Below are 24,910 nucleotides of genomic sequence, written 5' to 3'. Positions count from 1 at the left end.
ACAAAGTTAGAATAACGTCAACCGAAGGGTGACAAAGTGCGTACCGTGTGCTCAGTTGCGAGATCAAGAGAACGCATGGTACGAAACACTCTATCATATGTGCGGAGAAGGGCAGCATCATCTATGATAGAGATGTCCCAGGCGCCCTTAGCCAGAGGGATGGCGTTGTGCCAAGCACGACACTGTTCCTCCTGGTAGATTAGAATCGCACGTTGGGCGATAGAATCAATTGAGTTCCAGTATCGATGAAGCATGAGTGCGGCCCAGAAGCGAGCAAGCATAGTGACCCGTTGAACCGGCCAATCATATTCCTCTAAAGCGGAGATCATCCGTGGTACTGCTTGAGCAAATTCAACCGGAGAGAGATTACGATCAGCAACAACAGCCGACGATGGTTTAGCTCCAGCTGCAGTGATCCATGTGGTGGAGCCATCTGCGCTAGTAGTTGGAAGCATACCTTCATCATCTCGAGTGCGATACGTGGAGTGGGCTTCTTGGATTCCAGTGTTCGTCCAGTAATAAAGTTCGACGTAGTGTCCTTTGTCGATCTTCCGGAGGGCAAAGTCTGAGACCAACACTTCATTGTCAGTTGCATCAGGACGAGGGCGCATGGGAATGGGTAAGTGTTTGGAACGGTTCTTCTTTCGTTCGTCGGCTTTGTTTGTTTCTTCAACTAGATGGAGAGTCTGTTGATGGCACTCGGCTTCTTCTTCGGCTAAGCGTTGATGTTCGTTTTGGAGACACTCATCTTCTGCGAGCTGCTGTTGCCATTGTGAACGCAAGGCATTGTTGGTGGTGAGCCAGATCGCGTGGAGGAGTTCCACAGCTTGCGCTTCGGTGGTAGTAGGGGTGACGAGGCTGGTGCGACTAGCGAGGTATGGATCACTAAGGAAATCAGGACAGACTAAAAGGCTGGGGTCGGAGTGTAGACGGTCCATCACAGTGGAAAACGTAGGCAGACGTAGACAAAGGAAGTAAAATGATTTCCAATGGTTTAGGAGTTTAGAAAGAGTAATTGAAATGACAAGTCTTGTCGAAAGGCTGATAGCGAGGACGAAAAGGGAGAAGCGACAACATTTGATTTGCTGACAACATAGACTCTATTCATGTCATGTGATCGTACCTCACACTCAGTCAGAATTCAAATGATGGAGGGCTATTATGCACCTCTAATCATTTACTTTCTGATTGAGAGATTACATTGTATTGCGCACATGCAAAATGACCTTCAGATGCAGTAGAAATGTTCATACTGTGGTAGCATGGCACAATGAAATCTGAAATATGTCCGCTGCAGGACACGTAACCGGTCAGTGTCAAAGTAGTTGCCTGTAAACATGCGGGTTTTGCATCAAAGGACTTCATGGCACACTCGCCCTTGGTCACAACATGTAACGTGCAAGAATCCCCAAGGATTGGATATCGCTATCTATAGACCAGGTGCCACAGGGACTTGGTATACATCGGTTGCAATACAACCCTTAAACAAACAGCCAATTCGAGGAGAAGTTTGTTATCATATCAATGCACTCTATTTGGTTAGTTGACTTGCTTTATGTAAAGGGGGTGGGTATGATATGGCTGTGACCTCTCGCAAATTGAGTGTTTGAATAATTGAAAGCAGAAGTGTCACATGAATATCATGGACTTCAATGATAAGACCTTGCACAATACAGGTGAGAAACATATATGCAGATGGCAAGGAAAATCGTACTAGGACGTAAAGCAGGACAATAAACGGCAAGATACATGCTCCTTCCGATATCTGCCTGACTGCACGCCTGTTCACTCAAGCTGTGGCGCACAAGCTAGAATTGACAACAAGACAATTCAACATGCCAAAGTGCGATCCCAACAATGCTCCGATGATAAGCAACGGCCCGATCATTAACCACAGTGCCGGGAGCCCAAAGATGATCACCTTGGCGGAGATGAATGAAACCTCCATCTTCATTGCGATAAGGCCTGTAGGAAATACGTGTGAATGCAGAACTGACAAACGAGAAGCTCAATAAACATACCAAATATTAGTGTCAGCGCCTCTGCGCTAGGAAGCAACCACGAAAAGACAACAAAGAAACGGAGGATACCAGGAAGCACGCTCATATGCCAACCAATGAGGAATCCCCTGACAGCGAAGAGGAATTCCAGTGCAACAGTGATAGCCGTCGTAACATAAAGAGCGTGAAGAGGTGCCCACGGGAACTTGGAAGAATGCTCCAAGAGCTGCAATGGACCACATCCCGCGGTTGATAGTGAGTGCGGCAAGTTGTTGCTGCAAGTTGAACGCCATAAGCTTCCTCTCTGAGACGTGCATCATCTGCCCAAATGATCAAGACTGTCACGATACCGTAGAGAGAGCCAGTAATTTGAATGAGGAATGACAGGTATGCAAGGTATCCTGCATTGCAGACGGAGTGATAGAGGTCAAAAAGTTGCGTGCTGAGTCCAGGGTCCATTGACATCACACCGACAGCCTTTTTGGGAGTAGCGGTGGAACGATCTGCAAGCCTGGGCCATGCAGCAAGTACTGTACGCTTTGCTAGACCTCAGTCCAATAGGGCACTATCAGCTTGAACGCCTCGAACCGGAACTCCATAGATGCAACCACTTACTACCCGTATACCTTTGCTCTGCAACATAATTACAAGTGGACGTTTCCGAGTGACCTGGGTCTTCTCTGGCTTCGTTATAGTATCTCACGAAGGAACTCTGCAGTCGTGGCTCTTCAATGGCCTCAACAACCTCATTGGATTTTCCCATGGAGAGAAAAATTGAAGCGATAACCCAGGTCTGGCACCATCCAATTGCCGCAATGATAGGTGTTGATAGCTGGCAGGAATAATTGAGGATGAAGTCTCAAACACTGTTCAACCACATGCTGCGAGTCGTGAAGCTGAAAGCTGAAAATCATGCACTGAAGAACTCAGGCCCTAAGGCCTGAGGCTTGAGTGTTGTTTAGTGCTCGAGAATTGATCGTGCCATCATTCGGGTCAAAGGAAGCTCCGCGAGTGGCAAAAATAAACCTTACTATTGCTAACCGTTCTGTGTTAATGAAGCTTTCGCAAGCGCATGACTTGCAATGCAGAGTTATGGGACTCGTATTCATGAAATATACATATGTATATGTTTTGATGAACCCGTGCCAGTGGGGAGCCAGGCACAGGACTGTCCGAGTCGCTCGAATCCCGGGGATATCGATATTGCAGCTAGAATTATCATATATCATGATCAATATCGATAATCACTAGCACCAACAGGACTCTCAGATCCACTATGGCGTGCTGTGACGAGCTGCGATGGAGGAGGTCATGCATGCAGGCAGCCACATGAGCATCTCACTTCCTGCTTTGCCCATATGTATCACCTTACCGTTGCTCTTGTAGTGGTGAGAGTTCCAATGAAACAAGGCGGAGGAAATCAACATACAATATCGCTCTTGGCTCTCCTGTACTCCAACTAGCATCAGGTCCGTCATCGCATGAGTACACTGGAACAACATTATATTTCAACATTGGGAGGCGATAACGGTAGCTTCTGCAAACAGTGAATGTCGCAAAATCCTACATCCTAACAATATATGCGCAGTGTTCTGGCGATGTCTGCAGTATATCACATGCCGCTCAGTCATCTTTGTCACTGTCCAATGCCTTGCGATCGACTTTGGGAACGATCAATCGAAAACTGGTGCTGCTCAATGACTGTTTTCTTGTTAGGTTTCCCTGCTAGATTGTGAGCAGTCACCTTTATTAGGAGATGTTGTGCAAACTCACATTGTCAGGGTGGGATTGCTAGAATTCATGAATTCTAGCCGAGGGACTATGTACCACGAGCGAGAAGTTTGTATTCGCTTTGGATCGGGCGAACACCGGTAATTTGGACGCGATACTGTAGATTTGGAGGTCGGGTGTTGACCGGGACCAGCCAAGTACTCTGTTCCAATCTCAATGCTCTTCTGGGTAACGTCGCAGAAAGCACTTCTCTTCACACGAGCGAGGACATGTGTCAAAAAGTGACCCATAACCGGTTTGCCTCCCTGCAATCCACTTATTGTCTCAGAAGTTGTTGAGCAGGAGTGTCGCGCCCCAGCACAACGAGTAATCTTCGTCCTGTTTGCTATCTGTAGATCCCCACAAGCATATGGAGAAATACTGTGGGAGAAATCCAACAGACTCCTTCATCAGAGAATCGATGAGTCCTTGATATGGTAGTCGCGGGAACTATAGAAGGACATAATTCTGCTCCCGCTAAAGATGGCTATGTATACTGGGAGAAATTTGAGTTGTCAATACATAGCCATGAATGTCTGAAAGTCTAGTTTACCATGAGGAGTTTTCAACCTTGTTGCGATATTGCACCATCACAGCAGGCAAGTTATAATAGTGTGGTTAGGTCGTACATCTTGACCAATACAATATTCCCTTTGTTACGTTTTGAACTACAAGATCATTTAAGACTTTATCCCGCAAATAGCCATTAGCGCTTGTCATCTAACCTAGATTCGTATGAGAGCTCCCGGCATGGTCACGACTTTTCTCCATCCTGGCTGGCAAGGTATGACAGTTTAATTAGGACCCACTTGTTAGGAAATGTAATATTCCCTCTTTTATGTTGTATTTTACAAGGCTTTCTCGTGAGATTTAAATATTGCTTCAATTGCAATGATGTCCGAGATATTATTTGGCTTCTATTTACACCGGATTTCTTCAGGTGCGTGCATATACCGCAAGTCGCAGCACCGTTTGCTACTGAGCTATAGTCTCTCCTAGTCAGACCAAAAGAGAAGAAAGACAGTTGCTTACAATGATATCCGAGATCATTCACTCATTATTTGGCTTCGACTTACATCATATTTCTTCAGGTGCACGCATATACCGCGAGTTGCAGTACTGTTTGCTACTGAAGCATAATCTCCCCTAGTCAGACCAAAAGAAAAGGAAGGCAGTTGTTCCCACCAACTCGGGTGAATGAAATTTGCAGTGGCCCGTGCATATGATTATATGTTAAGCTGAGTCACGGTATCGTATACTCAGGATGTCACTTATATACATAACGTACATATGGAACATGTGTAGGTCGAGAAAATGCTGGGGCGGTAACCCGAAGTTCAAAAAACAGGTGGTAGGATAATCGAACTGTGCGACGAATGCGAAATGCAAGCTATGAGTCAATGCAGAGGCAAGAACTCAAAGGTACCTAGGACAACAAGTGGTAAATAAACCAAGGATGTGCCGGTACCAGTTCACTGATGACCAAGCCACATTTGAAACTCAAAGTAATAACATAGGTCAACGACTGAACGCTGAGCAACAGCAGATTCTCGACTGCATCTTAGAAAGTGTTGTACAGCGCAGAAGCAACTTCTTTCTCGTCGAGGGAAAACAATTTTAGTCAAGGCATATAGAACGTGAAGAGACACAAACAGAGGACTGTCCAAGACTACATAAATATTGTATTTTGTGACTTGCCACTGTAAACACAATTGATTAGAAAAAAGACGACTGAAGGTGTGTCCTTGTGAATACTCAATGCAAAGTGGAGATTGAATGTGAGCACATGGCACAATATAGTCCAATCACAGCGATTCTGCGTCTAACTTGCACACTCAGTTAATTTGGACTTCTCTCATGCACCACAGGTGACCTCACCAGTACCCTGGATAGAGGAAAACTTCCCTGGATAGTGGAAAACTTCACCCGCACTGTTTCGTAGATGCGGAGACAGTTAGGGTATGGTGTAAGGAACTAAGCCGCGCCATGGTGGCAATTACTTTACTTGCATAAATGGTCAGATTCCCTCCAGTAAATACATCAAAGACTCACAGTAACGTCCCGATCGTAATGATCGCAATAGATAACCTCTTCGTCACTGTGAGGATGGCCATATCATCATGGCGGACACAAACCACATGGCCTTATCGATGAACAGCACTAGAATAAACATGAACAAACAATATGTATCTGGCGAATGGGTTCGAAGCCTTCTCGGCTTATAATTATGGTTTTACGTGGATTTATCTGATGGATCATTCTGGCAGTCTGTAGTACAGGTAGAGACGGTCCAGTTGGAAGGGTCGGGCAGGGCAGAAGCCAAGTACTAGTAGTAGTTTATGGTTGTAGTCAGAATCAGATTCAATAGTAGTAATACTAGCCTGAGGATCGTATCTGTAGTAGATAGTTGCCGTTACTCTGAGCCCAGTGCGGAAGCGAAAAAAAAATAAAAGACTCAAACCAAAAGCAGAGTGGTGCCATGCGAAGGTGAAACCAAGATCAAGATACGTAAGAATCTGGCCTTGCGGACACAGCGTCTTGAGAGTCGAGACTTTTGCCGCATACTACTAAGGTTTATACCTAGATCATACTGGTTCTCAGACGAAAATGCGTGATCGTGATGAGGTCGGAGTTCGAATCACAGAGGCGGGATCAGATATTTAGAATTTTGATTTTGTGTTGATAACGATGAATGATTTCCATTGGTTGAATACAAAAGTGGCTGTGACCAAAGCGAAGTACGTAGTACTACTATAACATGTGTCACTTCTTCTACTACAGAGAGTCACAGGAACGCACTATCAAAACTGGCTGCTCTCCCAGAACCCCATCAAGCTACATGTCTAAATAACCTTGAGAAAACGCTAAGAAGTCATCACCAAAATCTTCCCGCACTGCGGGTGCGTGCAGTGAGATCAATCTGGGATCTATAGTAGTAGTGGGTGAGGAAAAAGCTGTAGTTGACTGTGCAGTTGCTGCCAATGACTGACTCATTGGAGAGTGCATGGTCGAAGGCTGGGCAGCATCAGCTAGTGGTAGGATTAGCTCCTCTAGAGTCTCAGGGACATGAATGGGTGTGGTGTAGTAGTGTCATGCTCGTAAGTAATCCACGGCGGAGGCCTGGCTATGTTGCAGGTGCAAACCTGCAAGCTGTAATGCCTGCTGCACTATTTCTAGGTCCTCTGATGTAACGGGATTGTGTACTGGTTTCACAGAAACATCCAGACCAATTGCGCCATGAAGAGCCTTCCTGAAAAAGTATGAACATGACCCTGCATTCAACTAGTGACTCGGTAACTTACATGCCTCTTCCATGGAGAGCTATCAAATGTGCTGCCAATGCTGGCCCATGGATAGGAGACACCAGTGCCAGCAATATCGCTTGATGGACAGCGTCCTGGTAGTCGGCATGCAGCTCCATGCCAAAGCGGGCCGGTTTACCCGACACTGTGGTTTTCCCGCTCAGAGTACGCCGGATTGCTAAAATCATCTGAAAATTATGTAGAAGTTGACGAACGTACGTTAGAATAAAGATCTGACACTTACTGCAGCCGCCGAGTGTGCTAACATCTGAGTAGGGGTGGTCATCATCTGGTTTCGCATGTCCTCATCTCGGAGGGGTGTGTTTGGGGAACGATACCAATGATGTATATGCGCTTCTTCCATCCCAGGGTTCGCGAACAGAAGGACAAAGACCGACATGTTCGTGATCTCATGGCCATGTAGGTAATAGCTAAAGGGCGCCTCAGGATCGAGCACCTCACGCCGGCGGTTTTCCATATAAGTTTGACAGTCCTCAGGGGACGCTGCGGGATCTGACATGTGAAGGTATTGACAACCCACGAAGTTCTCAGAAGTTTGAGCAAGTTGTTTACGGTCATCCGAAAGAGCCTTGATGACCCACTTCACTACCTTGGAAGTCGTCTCTATATCTGAAGTTTGCAAATCAGTTCTGCGAGGTGTAGGCAGAGTGTAGTCAGTAGTACTACGTACCACATGCAAACTTGAGATTGGCTTGGCTGACAATCTCTGAAATATAGCCTATCACAGCCTTCTTTTGCACCTGCGTGGTGTTGCGAAGCCAGCCATTGGTGGTGACGGAGTTCAAAATGGCCTGCCTCTTCACCCATGTGAGGGCAAGCTGCTCGGTTGGACTGAAGTCCTTCAGCGGCTGTTTCTCGACCTTGGTGCTGCTAATCTCAGCTATACTATCCACCTGGGACGTCATACTAGCTGATGGCACTGAGGCAGACTTGGAGCATTTTGAACTACCACCGTGACCAACGCTGGCGATGCGCGAGTACGGATAGATACGGTGTGATTGGCCCGCAACAGCTGGCCGTGTGGTCGACCGCAGTCTAGTACAACTCGAAGGGTCGTTGGGGACATAATGTAAGGGTTCGAAGGACATGGCGAAGATAGAATGACCCGAGGAAGATGGAAAGATGGGGAGTTAAATAGTAATAATTCTATTAGCTGTGAACGGAAAGATATGAGGTTAGATCTTTAACACAAGTCCAAGATGAGATGGTAGGTGAAGTTGAGATGAGGTCTTCAGCCAATTTGGACTTCGTCCACCTCGTGCAAACTTACCAAGGTCCCAGTCATAGAGGAATAGTGCTCAAAATGTTTCAGGGATGTCATGGTAGAGTGACTTAGGGCATGGACACGTAAGCAACTAAGCACAATAGACGGTGATTACCTTGTTCGCATAGATGATGGTCAGATTTTGCCTTGACGATACTTACAGCTGCGATGGTGGGTTCATCCATCGTGAACCGATATAGGACGGCGATCTCTCGGATCTTCGAGTCATCCTCAACAGAGTTTGTCTGCAGGGGGAAATTTCTCTTGATTCTCCTGCTATTCAATAGGAAGGTTAGAATTGATTATTTAATCGACTCACCCAGTGAGGACATTCAGCGCCCAAATGTTCCCTGAAAGGTCACATTGATCAGACAGCTGGGCCGAGTCAGCTCGAAGTCGCGGCTGATGGAGACACGACCAGCACACGGGTGCGACCCCTATACATATTCCTTAGTTTGAATGAAATGCCCTTCTAAGCCGTTGCGGTGGTGACCTAAGCTTCAAGCTTCAGGTTCCACTAACTGTTCCATGATCAACACGGGTTCATAATTTGATGCTAAAAACTACATAGACGTACATGCTTAGGGAATATAGAACAAAACTATTCTTCCAAATCAGATGTACATGCTGAATCGCAAGGAGATTCAAGAGCCACCAGACCTGAATCGTCGGAAGAACTTTCAACCCAAGGGCCAATATCGCTAGGGTCAAACCTACATCCTTGACTCCCCACCGTCACACCCTGATCCTGAAGTAAGTTACGTATAGAGCCTATTTGCAAATCAATCCCCTTCAGCTGGGATTGGGACACCTCCGTCTCATCTTCAAGAATGGACTTTATCTGGTCCAGTTCGCGGGAGCGAAGACGTTGGTATCTTATTCTTGCGGCAATTGCCCGACGAGTCATGCGTGAAAGCTCGAGCATGCGCTGATTGAGATATTGTGTGGCTTCAGACGAGGGCTCAGTAGTACAATTCCACTGCGGGAGAAATATAAGAATCGGACTCAAGTTAGTGTTCAAAGGGACACACCGTTGTTTGGAGAGTCTTTAACCTCTTTGAAGGTAGATTATAATCTTGGTCGTGACTGCCACCTCGAGACAGGGAGTACTGAAAGGGATGCTTATGATGTCCTCTACCAACAATACTCTTTGTGGGAACTGCAGCGCTTGCCCCTTCGACTCGAAGGGTATGTCCGTTGACTTGAGGAGCGTAGTTTTTGACAGCAGTGTGTGAGGATAGTGGAGTAGGGGGGTTGCCCTGGGGAGGGGAGCTATCGGGTGCAACAGACGTGGGAGGCATGGACACTGACCTGCAGAAATGAGTGGATGTGCTGCGCGCATGGTTAAATGAGCAAACCTTGTGTTTCTGAACGAACTATTGGTGGAGAAAAAACTACTGCACCTTGATGCTGAGGAGTTACCACTCATGCCCGCTGGCTAACGGTGTGGTTGACTCTGAAATGTGTGAGAACTTTTACTGGTACGATTGATTCTGAATGGTCGGCAATGCCCGACCACGGAACACCTCTGTTACGTGAGAAGATGATGCCATCACACACCACTGCGGCAAAGCGTATTCACTGGTAGGCACTCACCTCGCTAAGAAATGAGACGACGGACATCGTGAATGACTTCCTTGGAGTTGAACAAGCTGGTTAAGGTAAAGGTAGAGGCCTTCGAGCTTTTAGAGTGCGTGACTCGTCCATCCCAGGAGTCCGAGTCCGAGTCTGAGATAGGCTGGTAGTACTATCACAGCTGTCATGATGACCATGCTTTGACTCACAGTTTGAAGGAACTTGGACTCGGAGCGACCAGCTTCAACTTGAACCCCTCGAAAATCGCCAGAATCCGTGACTGCAGCCGCCAGGATGAGAGAAGCGTCGTTGCAATGAACGGTCACGGTGCTGCTGTGGCAACTTGAACTTGAAGGACTCATTGGTTCTCTGACTCGGACTCGATGATATACCGCAATGATTGCGATGATTTTGGGAGTTCAATATAGGGCTGCCACAAAGTCCCTTTAGACCATGACAGCCCATACCAGTGCGTCTCAGACAATGATTCATACTGTCAGCATGCAGGGAGGAGTGCAAAGACTCTAAGTCGAGACCATCGCGATGTCTGAGTCAGTGTGTTCCAGAAAATACCAGTGTCAATTGAATTTTGGGCTTTAAGCATGCCAGTGATGCCGCCGGCAGGCGTACGGCGCCGACTCAAGTTCGCAAGAATGTGCTACCGTAAGTGCAGTACAAAACAAGTAAGTCAGTCAAACAGAACTCCGAGTTTATCCCGTAATTGACATCTATTATACTAGTAACGTGTGTCAGGGCCTTAAACCACTGGAGTGTCTGCCCCGAGTTGAGCAGACGCACCTTCACTTCCAGAGCGTGACGATGCGCCTGGGTTTTGCAGGATCATATCTTTTCAATTGGTTCATCGTCATTCTACTCAGCTCAGGCTTCCTATTGATGGCACTGTGTGGTGCTCTGGGTTGCTCTTGGGAGAGGGCAACGGACACCCGTGGACTCAGCAGGCATCGTACATCATGCCACTTCTACAAGAGGTCTAGTGTTCTTGCAACTCAGAAGAGGCAAGAGCATGCCAAAGAGGCTGTCTCCGCAAATTTGGCTGCCAATCTACCTCAGTCAATGTTTTTGCATGTGAGTGGTGGTACTAGCTGTCACCATTGTCCTTAACTTATGTGAACTGGGACGTCAGAGAATTGGCCGTCCAAAGCCAATTGCCCCCTGCGGCCCCCTGCTGGCAGAGAAAATGCCGGGGCCTGTTGCTGCCGTTTTAGACACTTCCGGCCTCACAGACTTGCAGCACTCTGTTCTCCCAGGACATGCACATGATGACACTGACTGTGCGATGGATGTTGACCGCGGGGACCTCTTGGATGCCTCTGGTTTGTGTTTCTCTGAATGCCGTACCAGTTGTAGCTTTCTGACCCCTTCAATACCTGCTTCAGACCAACCAGCGCGCCCTATAAGAAAAATTCCAAGGCCTTTTGTTGATGTTGAGCCCTCGGTGGAGGACCTCAATAGCTCTGATAATGTCAATCATCGTGTCTGTAGTGCTTCGACTCAAAACTCGGGCGCCCTGCCAGCTCCAGCAAGGATCCGACGTGTCCTTCTAATGCTCCGAGATAAACTTCAAACTACCCTCAACTCTTTCGGTCTCTACAGGCTGTACCCCCGTCGTCCCTCATTTGAGCCTGATAAGTACATTTCATCATCGTTGCTTGCTAGAACGTGCCCTACCCCTTCTAGAGGAACCGATGCTCCGCCGCAGGTCTTCCCTCCCCCTTACCCCTTCGCGAATATGACGGTCTATCGGCTCATGTCCTGGATGAACTCTGGCAGCAGCCGGGTGTCAGAAACTAAGGTTGCCACCCTTGTCAAGGACGTCATTATGGCGGAGGGTTTTGACAGCAAGCACCTTCAGGGGTTCTCTGTGAGGCAGAGCTTGCGAAAACTCGATACAGATGAGGGGGGGAAGGGAATCACTTTTCCTGATGACTGGGTGGAGACCGATGTCAGCATCAACATTCCAACTAAGGAAAAAGAGGCTAGCCCTATGTCTTATTCGATCCCTGGGTTTCATTTCCGCCCTCTCATTGAAGTTATACGTGCAGCATTTGCAGATGCTCAAGCAGGGGTGTTCCATCTTTTTCCTTTCAAGTGTCTGTGGAAGGACCCTCTGGATGGCCGTCAGGAGAGGATATACGACGAGCTCTACACCTCAGATGCTTGGTTGGAAGCTCAGGACGACCTCCACAAGTTGCAAAAGGAGCCCGGGTGCTCTTTGGAGCGGGTGATCGCAGGCCTAATGTTCTTCTCCAATGCTACTCACCTTGCAAATTTTGGAACCACAAAGGCTTGGCCGCTTTACGCCTACTTCGGAAATTTGACGAAGTACATACGCTTGTCACCAACATCAGGATCCTGTCATCTCATAGGATTCCTACCTTCGGTGAGCTCATTTGGATTGCACATTTCTTGACTATTGGTGACGTTTGCCACACTCATTAGCTTCCTGATAGCATCAAAGACCTTCTGAGCAGCTTGCCTCGCATATCAAAGACAGGCTTGGCCTCCCTTCACACTCACTGCTGCAGGGAATTGTTCCATGCCTGCTGGGAAATTTTACTGGACGACAAATTTATTTATGCATACAGACATGGTTTTGTTTTGAAATGTGCTGATGGAATGATGCGGAGGGTGTATCCTCGAATATTTACATATTCTGCGGATTATCCTGAGAAGTACACTATTCACTGTCTGTTGAAAATTCAGCTCATAAATTTCTAGGGCTCTGATCGCCGCTATCAAGGACATGGGCTCCTGTGCATGCCCTCGCTGCATGGTACCAAAAGGCTTATTCAGCTGTTTTGGTCTGGTGAAGGATATGAAAAGCCGGATAACCAACCTTCGGCTGTATGCTATGTCCAAGGTTGTTAGGGCTTGTGAGATTATCTATCGGTTAGGAAGTACCGTAGACGGTGCAAGGGTGGAGGACGCCCTTGGACAAGGTTCATGGGTGCCTATTCTGGTAAGTGTCAGTTCTGCCCCCGTTATGATTAGCTCAAACCAGTGTCGGCAGAACCAGTTTGTCAAGAAGCTTGGACCGCTTGGCCTCGATCCATTCCGTATGTTGGTCGTCGATATCATGCACGAGTGTGAGTTGGGCACGTGGAAGGCTCTACTTACCCACCTCGTGAGGCTTCTCTACGCCATTCCAGGGGGTTCTCGTTTGGTGGCAACCCTAGATGCCAGGTGCGTGGAGTCCATACGGAGTGTTGCTGCCAATTAACTCGTCCTAGATTTCGTCAAGTTCCAACATTTGGCAATGGGGTAATTCGCAAATTTTCCAACAACACCTCTGAGATGAAAAGGTTAGCGGCTCGCGACTTCGAGGACATTTTACAGGTGAGTTTATTCTACGTAGTTTTACGCACAGCTGAGGCATTCCCCAGTGCGCCATTCCAGTTTTTGAAGGGCTATTCCCCCCGAATCATGACCTGGCGGTGTGATCTCTGCTATATAGATTCGCGCAATGGCACGCACTCGCAAAGCTTAGAATCCACTCGGATTCTACCCTCGTTTTTTTTGAAGATACATTCAAGAAACTCTCCCAGAAGCTGCGGAGGTTTCATGATCACACTTGCACTGCCTTTACTACTACAGAGTTGCCGAAGGAGAAAGCAGCTCGTCAAAAAAGGTCTTCTCAGTGCCCTGAAGCTCACAATCCCCCTCCAGAATCGAGCGGGGCCAGGGTGAAGAACTTCAACTTGAATACTTACAAGTTTCACGCCATGGGGGACTATGTGAGAACCATCAGGTTTTTTGGGACCACCAACTCATTTACTACCCAAATTGTAAGTATCAGTTGAGTTTCATTCTTCCAAAGCTAAAGTCCACGTGCAGGGAGAGCTCGCACACCGAGCTCTCAAGGCATTCTATCCACTGACCAGCAAACTGGACACCCCTGCGCAGTTGGCCAAACATGAGCGCAGGCGCCGCGTGCTGCGAAGGGTGGCAGAAACACAGGGCTCATTGCCCTCTATTTGTCGATTGCTCGCTAACTCAGACACGCCTCTCTCTGATCACCACATCGCGGCTGGTCAAAACCATCCAATTACTCTATTCAAGTTCCTTCGGCTTCATGAAGGTGATCCGGCCCTCAAAGTAGGTCGCACTAGATTTATAAAATGCCTTACTTATAGTGATTGTCAGAGGTTCATACCCAAATTGAAGGACCACATTCTTTACCACCTGCGCAAGCTGAATGTCAGCTACTGTGACCACGTGTTCACAGATGAGGAGAGGCACTCAGTCATCATCCCTAATGACACCATTTACTCTGTCCAGACCATGCAGGTGCATTACACCACCTATGATATGAGGCGAGAGTATGATACCATCAATCCTAGAACGCACGCTGACCTCATGGTACTTTCCGGCGAGACGAAGCCCGACCACCCATATTGGTATGCCCATGCACTGGCTATCTACCATATGGAAACCTGGATCAACGACAGGGGCAAACCTGTGAAACATCACCTGGAAGTTCTCTGGGTTAGGTGGCTGGCGCCAGTGAGGAGTCATAAGTCTGGCATGAAGCATGCCCACCTACCAAAAGTTGCCTTTGTTGAGGAGTCTGACGCGGATGCATTTGGGTTTCTTGATCCAGCGCAGGCGATTCGAGGAGTGCATTTGATTCCAGCCTTTAATATGGGACGTGGCACTAGTTCACTTCAAGGTGGAATGTCCCTGGCACGCCCTGAAGGAGAGCTGGATGATTGGGAGGCTTACTATGTTGGGATGTGAGTAACACTGTTAGTTCTTGTAATGGTGCTCCTTAACCTCTAGACCAGCTTTGTGGACAGAGATATGTTTATGAGGTATACTCACCTTGGTGTAGGGCACCCGGCAACGCTGCGCAGGATGGCTAGGGACTCCCTTGGCACTGAGTTTCTGGGCAATGGGGCAGGCGTGGTAGGCGGTAGCGATTGTGAGGACGACGATGGTGAGGGCTATGAGGGATATAGCAATAATGACGAGACTGAAGATCAGACAGATGAGGAGCTTAGTGAAGATGGACTGGAGTGTGAAGGTGAGGGACTTGGAAGCGACGATGGCTACGAGGAGGAAGATGAGTTTGATGACCTACTCTCCTTTTAAATTCTCAAAAAACTAACGAGCACTGGACGCATAAACTTTTCTAAAGGTCTCTTTGCAAAGCTATGGCACTTCTCTACCATTTTTGTAATAGAGCACTTACATAGGAATCACTATGTGACTGATATTGGGGCAATTGGTGGTCAGTATGAAGGTATCTGTCAAATCCTTCGAAAGATTCAGCGATTTCATGATTCATTGGAGTATCGGCTGTGGCAAAGTTGCCGAGAAGAGGGCGACAGGAACATCAACCGGGAGTTGCAGCAGTACTTCAGCAAGCTTGCCATATGCTGCATAAAACTTAACATAGCAAATATTATAGAGTCTGAACGATGGTAGACGCGTTGTACTAGTACATGCAATCGAGTATGACCAGCACGACCGGCACCTGCTAAATTTCAAACTCCTCGCTCGTTGTGGCGGTTACCTTGATTGAACCGGCCACAGTCTAGAACCGGACCCTGTTGGCCGCATGTCGGGCCAAGCCTCAGAACATATTTGATTTCCTCCAGTCATTGTTTCATTATATTCTTTAATCACGGGCACTCTACTCACCAGTATATAAACCGTACTCTGACTGTAAAGTTCCCTTAGTTCTTTTCCAATCTACCCGGACTGCTTCTGGCTCCTCTCTACCTCCCAGATCTCGTCGCGCAGCCACAATGCAGACGCTTGCCAAACGAGCGCACAAAATCAAAGACACGAGACTTGTTGGACGCCGAACATGTGCTCAAACTACCTCGATGGACCAGTCGCAGCCGAGTCAACAGAACCACCACTCGGATGAATTGGACATCACAATGAGTGATGATTTTGACAATTTGGTATGTCTGTCCAGTGAACACGTTGAACTATGCACTAATAACTATCAGATAGATGATGTACCCATGCCTCCCAACAATTTCGCTGATCGGAACGAGCCTCCCGTCCCCGATAATCATCCATGCATACCTCCTGACGATTGACGGTCACTTTAATGGTGGGTTCATGATGGATACAGCTGCGTGAGCAACTTCAAGTTGGACGATTAATAAAGTCATGCCATTACTAGTACTGGTAGGCTACTTCCACGCATCCAGATGAGTTATCTACCTATTTAAACATTCCTTTTACTAGACGCATGCTATCTACCGGCGTCTGGTAGCGACCACCCCCTCCAACTTTTCAATTGCTTGTTACAGACCTTCAACTTGCGTCCACTGTGGGTGAGCTTCCCACCTTGAAAACTCCTCCTCGTTGGATGGTGGGGGTGGGAAGGGATTGTGCACTTGGTTGAACCAGTCCAGCATATTTCAGAGCGCTGGGCTTGGTTTGGCTATAGGTTGGCCGGCGCCAGTTGCAAATCCGACTCATCTTCACTCATAGAGCTGCAGGGCTTCTGAGTCTTCACAGTAGCTTATAACTCGTTACTTATAACTGTACCGCCATTGACTATGGTTTTTTTTATTTAGGTCAGATGTTGTGCTTTAATGGAGCAGTAGCATCATCATGCAAGTCTCCGCTCAGCCTGACTCACCACAGGAAAACCACGGCCAAGACTCGGAAAAATTGGATGCCAGGCGCGAGTTACGAGAGAGTCGGAGCTGAATTATGATAGGTGTGTCACGTTCTAGTCCATATTAAGCAACTCACTGACAGAAGCAAGCGCCTGAAGCCTTGGACGGGTACCGATGCATATTTCTGCTGACTTGCTTAAATGGTCATAGCAGGAATGACTACGTATAAAGCAGGCATTTGTTGAGTTTGTTTCTTTCCATCACCCTTCACTGCACCTCTGACTCACTCCTCGTCTTCTCTTGTAGCACATCCAGCAGTACCCTCCTCCCCTCCATGGCTGAAAGCAGTACCTCAGGCTTACCTGCCGACATTGGTAGCCAGCCAAACAATCATGACCACAGCGTTCACGAGGCCCTAGAAGCACAACGAGCACACGCAGAGTCAGCGTATGTGCAGGCTCGGCAGAGACAGAGAATTGCTGAGCTGGAGGGCAAGGTAGAGATTCTGGAGTCAGGGCGCGCAGTGAAAGAGAGGCATGGCTCATGACCACGCGCATTGGGACCGCTTTACTCACCGTCCAGCAGGCACAATAACTATTACTTAGCTCAAGGAAGAGCCATCAGGTGCGTTGTCACTCTGTTCGACAGTATAGAAGATTTGGTGACTGAAAACGACAGAAGATATGAGGACGATGGTGATGAGGATGCTACTCTGGAGTGAGCTCCTTCACCCCTGGCTTTTCATGGCGAGCTTACTTATCAGTTTCTTTATGCAGTCAGAACCGACTACAGGCGGGGTACAGTGCCCTAGTGGGAGCCTTGCCTTGGCTTGTGAAAAAGGCGACGGAAATGGATTATGACGACTATGCCTGTTTGATAAAAATGGTATGCCACTCTACCATCTGAGTAAACGACTGACTGAACCTTCTTTTAGCTTAGGCAGGGGGCCGACAGTGCTCGGGGAGATGATATGGCAAAGCTTAAAACACTAGTTTCAGACTGGGTCAACTCAGAGCTGAGGCCAAATCCCCCAGTTGAGTCTGACGACAAACACTATTGTGGATTTGTCAATGACACGTGTGGGAGGCTACTATGCCCTACTGAACTTGACTGGAGAAACCCTGTGTAAGTTAAGTGGCTGGCACACGACATTGCACAACTCTGACTCTTTACCAGGGTAAAGGCAGGGATTCGAGATCATTCAGAGGGTTATACTGTGACCGATCTTTCCTTTCCAGCCTTTGTGTATGAAAAGTATGTTGCCAACCCTGACAATCTGGAGGAAGGTATCTTCAAGGGTAAAATTCTGGTACAGGTTTGTCGCACCCAAGCTCCCCAGTCACCGCCTTACCATGCTAGCAGGCTTACAAGGCTGTGTTCACGTCTCCCTCCTCAGCAAAGGATGTAGAGGGCGATGGTGATGGCACGGATGTCATCGAGAACAACCGACGCGCTAAGAGAGCGTTCTCAGCAATCAAAGTCAAGAAGCACGTTGCCCAGATTATCCAGATGGACAAGGTTACTCCTCGCTCAATTGCCTACATCGCTTGCCAAGTAAGTCGTCTTGCTAAAGCTTCTCACAATTAACCAGTTAACGTCTGCACTGGCAGGTGCGATTCGCGCTTTCTTCCATCACCTCATGGAGGTCGGTGGATGGTGACTTCGACTACATCCAATTCTGGAAGACAGTGGTGGACTTCTTTGAACGCGCTCCAGGTCGAGAATCACAGCGCAGGGTCAAGCGACTCCTGGAGTGGTGGACAAGGTACAGTACCCTATGTCCTGAACGAGCCACAACTGATAGGCTGGCCCGGGCTTTTAGAAAAGTTTTTGGAAGAAATTGTCGTGAAGAACTTAGCAGCACGGCAAAGGCCAATCTGTCTGTGAACATGCTTGCTAGGCAGCGGGCGCAGCTCGATGAAGCTGCTTTCGATTCTGACTAGGAATCTACCTATCTACTTTCTTCGTATCGTCCTATTTTCAAGTAGTTATAACTCCATACCACACAATTTATTGTCAATGTTTATAAATTGAACGTGCTGAATACACCTATGGTATCACAACCTGTCATTTTGCATCGACGAGTGAAGATTCGCAGATGTGGTTGATGGCTACATAAGATATCCAGAGGTCAATGGAAGCTACAGTCGCTGGAACCGCTCGTTTGTTTGCAACAATGCAAAACAAGGAAATACAGATCAATCAAGTTAGTTTCTACCATTTCTAGTCCCTGTGCCAACTGATGTGCAAGAAGGACTGGATTTGCAGGGAAAGCAGCTGACAGTCACGCCAAATTCAAGATCCTGTGATGTCCCTTAAGGTAGTGAGTAGCACTCCCTTCTGGCCCTGGGCTGTCATTTTGTTTATTAAGTCACTGCGGAGAAATCAGCTGGTCTCAGCGCATGGTCATGACTTCTAGGAGCGCACTGGCGAGCAGCATACAGCCGCTAGCCATCACTCACACAAATCTGATCACACGAGCGCTCGAAATATGGTATAAGTTGTGTTTGTCCCACTTCCTAAGCACATGCTGACTGTTGCAAAATGATATGACATTTTCACACGCATTCCCAATCGATATATAGTATGCAATCATCACCAAAACGAAAATCAGGTTCTTAATAGCTAAAGCAGGGCAGAATTTTAGGCTTGCTCACTTGGCGAACATGCTCGTATCCTCTGGGAAATACGAGCCCTCGCTCTTAGTTTGAAATTCTTCGGCATTGGTCAGGATGCGGCAGCCTTGGTTCATCTAGGCTGACCGCCAACTTCCGCTCCACCTCCCTTGCAACTTTGAGTTTCAGTGACATCGTGATGCTTTCCACACGATGAACCTCTGCAGGAAGATTATGCATTATCCTTTCCTCTATATAGCCAAAAATGACAATCTGATCCCCCATAGCAGAATTATGACGGTTTTTCTGATTACGTACTATATATTGTGATATATACTCTTCTACAACTCTCACCGGTTCACTGATGTTAGATCACCAATACTGGGAGGAGACAAGAATCTGGTATTGACACACACCGAGATCGCACAGTACTCTCTTTTGAAAAAAAGATGCAAGTGAAATGAATTGTTATCGTTTTTGCAATGGAGGTGCTGGCCCATTAGTACACCTCTTGTGTTGATGATGTCTCTCCTGACTGCCAGTTGCAACCGCTGGTCGATCTGCCATAAAATGATCAACGAGCCAAAAATCTATGACGAGCAGAGAGTGGTTAGCGTGTTAGACATTACAGTAAAAAAGTGCTCGCCTCGTTCGAAATAATTGATGGGTCCTCATACATTTATGTAAACCAACGAAGGCTGAATCGTGTGAATTTGTTGCAGACACTTTGATTCGCACCTCATGAGCGCTACACTTGATACATCCAAAATGGTTATAGCTGGCCTAACATTAATATTTTATTATCTAGGACCTGAGGCCTCGAGGCCTGATGGGCCACCGTTACGCCAAGCTCCAAGTAGGACACTCGTGATTCGCCGTTCATTTTGCGCCTGGTAAACCTCACTGCTATTAGTAGCGCTCAATGTTTGCTCAACTCCCACCCATCCCATTCATGAGAACATGAGTGCTAACACAAACAACCTCTCTTTGACTCCACAGACCATTTATGTCAAACATGCGATTCATCCAGAGAGCGGTGATTCCTTCCGCGCTGTAGCAGCTTCCACTAAATCTCTCAAAGCAAGCCAGAAGGACTTCGGCGTACAATGTACGCAATGTCAAACGAAATTGGAGAAGCCTTTGAAATGCGCAAAGGTGGTGGTCAAATATTTGAATACTCTTTCAGCCATTAATTGAGTGTTGCAATATGCTTTTAGTGTAAGGGCGTCTGATATTGCTCAAAAGAGGTATGATTTCTGACTGAAATGACACTGAAGTCTGAAGGGTTGTGTGCCTTCTTGTGTACAGTGCCAAAAGAAAAATTGGTAAGAGTTCTACCTATGATTAAACATATTGGGCCTCACTCTACATGGGCTCGATAATAGGTCCACCCACAAACCGGCATGCCATGAGGTCGAACGCTCCTCGGGGGTATTCAAATTCATACAAATGTTCGGTGTAAACCCGGTGCTCATGGGGCTCCTCAAAGTCGCTATCATCTTTGACTGTGGCCTGTTCGAGAATCCCCGGATCGGATTCGATGTCATCAGCAAAAAACCCCTTTTAATATTGGCGAAAATTGGATCATATTTTGTAAAACATAGAAAATCATGTACCGTTTTCCAGAATGTGCGTCAATCCAATCCAATATTCAGCAAATTTGACTAATGTGTTAACAGGGCCACAGAATTCGCGCAAGTGAGGGAAAATTGTTTGGTACATTGGGAGTACTAGTACTCGTTTTCTCGAATGTGATCTTATTATACTAATTTACGTATGCCGTGAGCAGCAAGCTGGACTTCCAACAGATGAGCCTTTCTTGCCTCCTCACACCGCTTGATTTCAGCATCCCAACGATCTGCCACAAGTCTACACATGTAATTTTGAGAGACAGTTAAAGGGGCCAGAGTTTGACGGTATGGTGGAACAGGAGTTTCAGGTATTTCTGTCACAGGGGTAGCGCTAATCACAAATTCTGGCAATGGAAATCTGCAGATCAATGGTTTTTTAATCCTTGTCACTTGGTAAGAATCTGCTGACACGATGATATGATCAACGACTTACTTTTTGATGGGTGAGACTGGTGCCTTATGTTTGCCAAAGTCCAGGCCTGGGGAAGGCGAGCACGGGCTACAAGTCCACTGGCAGTGAGAATGAATGATCTTACCCTCAGAATCAACCAACCATTTCCTGGGACTTATATTCTCTTTCTCCGCAATCCAGTCCTGCAAGTTGGTCAGTTAGAGTATCTGTAGCTTAGAAGTGGAACCTGCGCACCATAAATATATCCAACAAGACACTTGATACACGTAAAACACGAGCAGATGATAGTCAAAGAGATTGAATCGACATGGAGAAAAAATTTGCACACCAAGACCGAACCGTGAGAAACCATCTGTCAATGCCTAGAGACCCAATATCAGTCATCGGCCGGGCCATTGAAGTGTGTACAACAAGCCTTTTATTTAACTAGAATACAGTTACATATGCATCTCGGTCAGTGAAGTTGTTTACAAAAAAAGTGCTACACCGGTCTAATACGTTGCTCGTAGTCCATTCACGTGGAGCTACTGTCCCGAACTTGGGTATTAAGTGAATGGACCGTCGAACATTGCGAATAGGGACAATGCTGGATTGCCTGTCACCATCATAAAGTGCGCGTGAAACCTTATACATTCCATGGTTAATGTCTGGTGCAGTGAATGGTGTGAACCATTCGACGTAAGCAAGGTGGTCAGGCACATTGACATTGCCAAACAGTGCACGTTTGACATTGGCCGACAGTGAGAAGACCACGTGAACTTGCGCAACACGATATCCTGCAAGTCATTCGTCAGCCGAAGTGTCCCTGCATACACACATCAAGACACTCATCTTCAACACCCATTTTTCCGCCATTGCCCAGATTTACAAGTGCAGTATCAAACCTCGCTGGAACTTTCCTGTTGTGGCAGTCATGTCGGGCAGGTCTCGCATGGATTGCGTCAACGGTGACATTGTTTAGCATGCCATCATCACCCACAGTACTATAGCGGACCTTGTGGAATACCGCAACTGACTGGAATGGTAGATTGACATGGCAGGCAGCCTCTTCAGACTGCCTCACAGTCAAATCAGGCTGTGTCACTTGCACGACGAAACGAGCCACAGCAGCTTGAAAATGTACAGCACCATACTGCTCAGCTAGGGACGCAAATGTCACCCGTTTAACAGATGGGTTTTTTGTTAGCTTTGATTGTCGCAGATATACAAGGTCGGAGTGGGGTAGGGGATGACGCGATTGAGGGACATGAGCTGGGGCAGCACCATTGTGTAGACGCCATTGAATAAATTTATCGTGCCACAGCATCTTCTCTCGTCGCTCGAGCCAGAGGGTCATTTGCATGTATTCGTCCTTGTGATTTGTCGCGCAGTATGCATCCTTCGCTAGATCAATGTGAAGTTGTTCTGTATATTTAGTGTTATAATTGTTAGTGGTTCCGAACATTCGAATCATCGTAACGTAGTGTCGGAAAGAATGGAGCTTTGGGAGGTTGAATGATGATCGGATACCTAGATCCACAAAGATAGACTTGTTGTCGTGAAATCGGTTCAGTGCACCACTCAGAAGCTCTAATGTCAGATCCGAATGACATGGGTACTGCGCGAGATATAAGAAGTCGAGGAGGCCTCGAACTGCGCGAATCAGTCTAACAGGGGATGCCCCATCAGGCAAACAGATGTCAATGATTAGGCCCAGAAGAAAGCGGCATATTTGCTGGTGCTCCGTACCGCTTACTCGCGACAAAACTGATATACCTTTCATAAATAGGCGGATATTGTGATTCGGAGGCAAACATTTGCACCGCGCATCAATTTTGGCCTTGCCGTAAGCTGATTTGATCCAAGAGATAAGGTGTTTGACAAGGCCTTGATATATTTGGTGGAGAACGTCGGGAGTGATTGCATTATATATATTACAGTGCGGGAGTCCCTCCCAGAAAGGATGATAAAGTGGTTTTATTCCTGAAATGAGTGCAAGAGTCAGAAACGGGTAAAACATAGTCAAAAAACCTTACCTGCATCTCGACAAGCCTTGGTGAATTGAGTCGGATCTTCATCGACGAGAGCGAGTGCATGTAAGATTTGATCCAAATCACGCATCTCAAAAGGTAGATCTTTGCTCCCAAGCTCCGTCGAAGGTATATCACATTTCGGACACTCTCCAGTCTTCATCCCAGTCACCAAGAGTTGCTCTGGGTAATCTCCAATATAACAGGCCAAAAGAGGGTGACCACGACGAAGGACTCCATCACCGCTGGCTATTGACATCCCATCCTTGCCTGGCACAATGAGTGGCTCAACAATGTGACGGACACATGCGTGAAAAAGATTCGCAAGACAACGACGCCGTGCTGCTTTGTTGGTGATGTGCTCCAGCTTTGTTGTGGGAAGATAACCAACAAGTATCTGCGCGTTACGAGAGGGTTGTCGTCGTATTTCTTTGGGGAGGTTTCCGATAGTCATGTAAATTGGGTACGCTGACTTGTTTCGAAACATCGTGACTTGGGTCTTGTCCGATGAGAGCAGGATGGGGATTATAGTTGCGCCAGGTTTTTCATTTTCGAGACGTTTCTATACATTCAACTCAATTAGTGCAAGGCCCCAAGTCATGTATTAGTTCTCTCACCTGCGTATGCCACCACCAATTGCCTGTATACATATCATGATATATCCTCTGAGTCTTGTCCTCATCGGAATAGTGTCGTTCGGGGGCAAATACCAGGTGAGGTGCAAGTTCCGGATCTCCGAACAGTGCCTTGACGCATTGTAGGATATCCCGAAAGTATACATCAAAGGCCTCGCCAGCAACCAGGATCTCCTGGCGCCTAAAACAAGGACGGTGGGCAGGGATTTTGCTGTCGATAATGTGGTTTAGCTCGCGAGAATTCCTGTAAGAGAGGCCAAGCCGTTCGCAAACCTGTTGAAGTCAGTACCATAGTATTGCCAGAGAAAACATAAATTCACACCGTCAATGTTAAGTAGATCTGAGAAGGCAGTCGAACCTTGCCCCCTCAGCTTGGCCCACTGGGCAACTTCATAGTCAATATGTGAGGTGAACGGGGCCCAGACACAGCTAATTCCATCTTCACTCATCTTTTCACCATACGACTGATATCCATTTTGCTCACTAACAATTTCATCAATTGTGGCTCCAGCAGTGCGAAGCGGAAAGGTTGCAATATGAGGGTGATGGTCCAGAGGAAGTTCGGCTTCGTGACGACGAGTGCGTTGGCCATCAATGTCGTCGTCAGCATTGCCTTGTTCATCCATGGGAATATTCTCATTCATCTCCGGTTCTTCGGCACTTTGCATACTAGGAGGTTCCCAATATGTCTCTTGTTCAGCCACTCCACCTTCGCCCTCAATTTCCTCATCTTCATCGTCATCACCCACCACCTCAACATCATCTTCATCGTCTACAGGCCATTCAAGGTCGTCCGGTGTAGTATTGAAAAAATCACCTTCAAATAGGTGCGGCCCATCATCATTGTGCAGCCCATCATCATTGGTGGGCTTGGTGCCAGTGTTTGCGTCAGCATTGTGCGACAACAATGCAATAACGATATACCTGTGGTGAGTGACCTGGACTGCTAGGCATGTAGTTGCGCATGTCCTCGTAGATGCTAACACAGGCAGAATTCCTGGTTTGTGCAAGGTGACGTGAGTACCCACTCTCACTAAATGTGCAACCACAGCCATCACAGACTGGCATGGT

General features: G+C 47.3%; 7 protein-coding genes across 7 annotated transcripts; 2 read left to right on the top strand and 5 right to left on the bottom strand.

Moving 5' to 3' along the window:
• Positions 1-314: 314 nt before the first annotated feature.
• On the bottom strand, positions 315-938 carry F5891DRAFT_913512 (uncharacterized protein; the record flags this gene model as incomplete). Its single annotated transcript, XM_041373664.1, has 1 exon — positions 315-938. A coding segment is annotated over one exon (624 nt), but the record flags the coding sequence as incomplete, so codon positions are not given.
• Positions 939-1,789: 851 nt separating this feature from the next.
• F5891DRAFT_1208125 (uncharacterized protein) lies at positions 1,790-4,021 on the bottom strand (the record flags this gene model as incomplete). Its single annotated transcript, XM_041369100.1, has 7 exons — positions 1,790-1,965; positions 2,022-2,205; positions 2,238-2,530; positions 2,616-2,832; positions 3,119-3,209; positions 3,430-3,537; positions 3,774-4,021. The coding sequence occupies 7 exons, from the start codon at positions 4,019-4,021 to the stop codon at positions 1,790-1,792; spliced, it is 1,317 nt and encodes a 438-aa protein (XP_041218675.1).
• A 2,584-nt stretch (positions 4,022-6,605) lies between these two features.
• F5891DRAFT_1196821 (uncharacterized protein) lies at positions 6,606-8,181 on the bottom strand (the record flags this gene model as incomplete). Its single annotated transcript, XM_041368375.1, has 5 exons — positions 6,606-6,799; positions 6,914-7,020; positions 7,073-7,260; positions 7,317-7,702; positions 7,764-8,181. The coding sequence occupies 5 exons, from the start codon at positions 8,179-8,181 to the stop codon at positions 6,606-6,608; spliced, it is 1,293 nt and encodes a 430-aa protein (XP_041218674.1).
• Positions 8,182-8,448: 267 nt separating this feature from the next.
• Positions 8,449-9,658, bottom strand: F5891DRAFT_986170 (uncharacterized protein; the record flags this gene model as incomplete). Its single annotated transcript, XM_041377709.1, has 5 exons — positions 8,449-8,472; positions 8,519-8,633; positions 8,677-8,707; positions 9,075-9,336; positions 9,389-9,658. 5 exons carry the CDS (start codon positions 9,656-9,658, stop codon positions 8,449-8,451), a joined length of 702 nt encoding a protein of 233 aa, XP_041218673.1.
• Positions 9,659-15,703: 6,045 nt separating this feature from the next.
• Positions 15,704-16,006, top strand: F5891DRAFT_1196818 (uncharacterized protein; the record flags this gene model as incomplete). Its single annotated transcript, XM_041368374.1, has 2 exons — positions 15,704-15,865; positions 15,914-16,006. 2 exons carry the CDS (start codon positions 15,704-15,706, stop codon positions 16,004-16,006), a joined length of 255 nt encoding a protein of 84 aa, XP_041218672.1.
• Positions 16,007-17,135: 1,129 nt separating this feature from the next.
• On the top strand, positions 17,136-18,480 carry F5891DRAFT_963477 (uncharacterized protein; the record flags this gene model as incomplete). Its single annotated transcript, XM_041376008.1, has 7 exons — positions 17,136-17,254; positions 17,314-17,422; positions 17,472-17,662; positions 17,714-17,852; positions 17,900-18,028; positions 18,148-18,302; positions 18,360-18,480. Coding segments are annotated over 7 exons (963 nt in total), but the record flags the coding sequence as incomplete, so codon positions are not given.
• A 3,141-nt stretch (positions 18,481-21,621) lies between these two features.
• Positions 21,622-24,907, bottom strand: F5891DRAFT_1131381 (uncharacterized protein; the record flags this gene model as incomplete). The annotated part of the gene is made up of 8 exons (XM_041364661.1): positions 21,622-21,971; positions 22,036-22,929; positions 22,951-23,157; positions 23,211-23,601; positions 23,822-24,112; positions 24,160-24,278; positions 24,324-24,708; positions 24,764-24,907. 8 exons carry the CDS (start codon positions 24,905-24,907, stop codon positions 21,622-21,624), a joined length of 2,781 nt encoding a protein of 926 aa, XP_041218670.1.
• Positions 24,908-24,910: the final 3 nt, after the last annotated feature.

The sequence above is a fragment of the Suillus fuscotomentosus genome (genome assembly GCF_016647785.1).
Source record: "Suillus fuscotomentosus strain FC203 chromosome Unknown F5891scaffold_108, whole genome shotgun sequence".
NCBI classification, from domain to species: domain Eukaryota; kingdom Fungi; phylum Basidiomycota; class Agaricomycetes; order Boletales; family Suillaceae; genus Suillus; species Suillus fuscotomentosus.
This window is presented reverse-complemented; position numbering and strand designations above follow the sequence as displayed.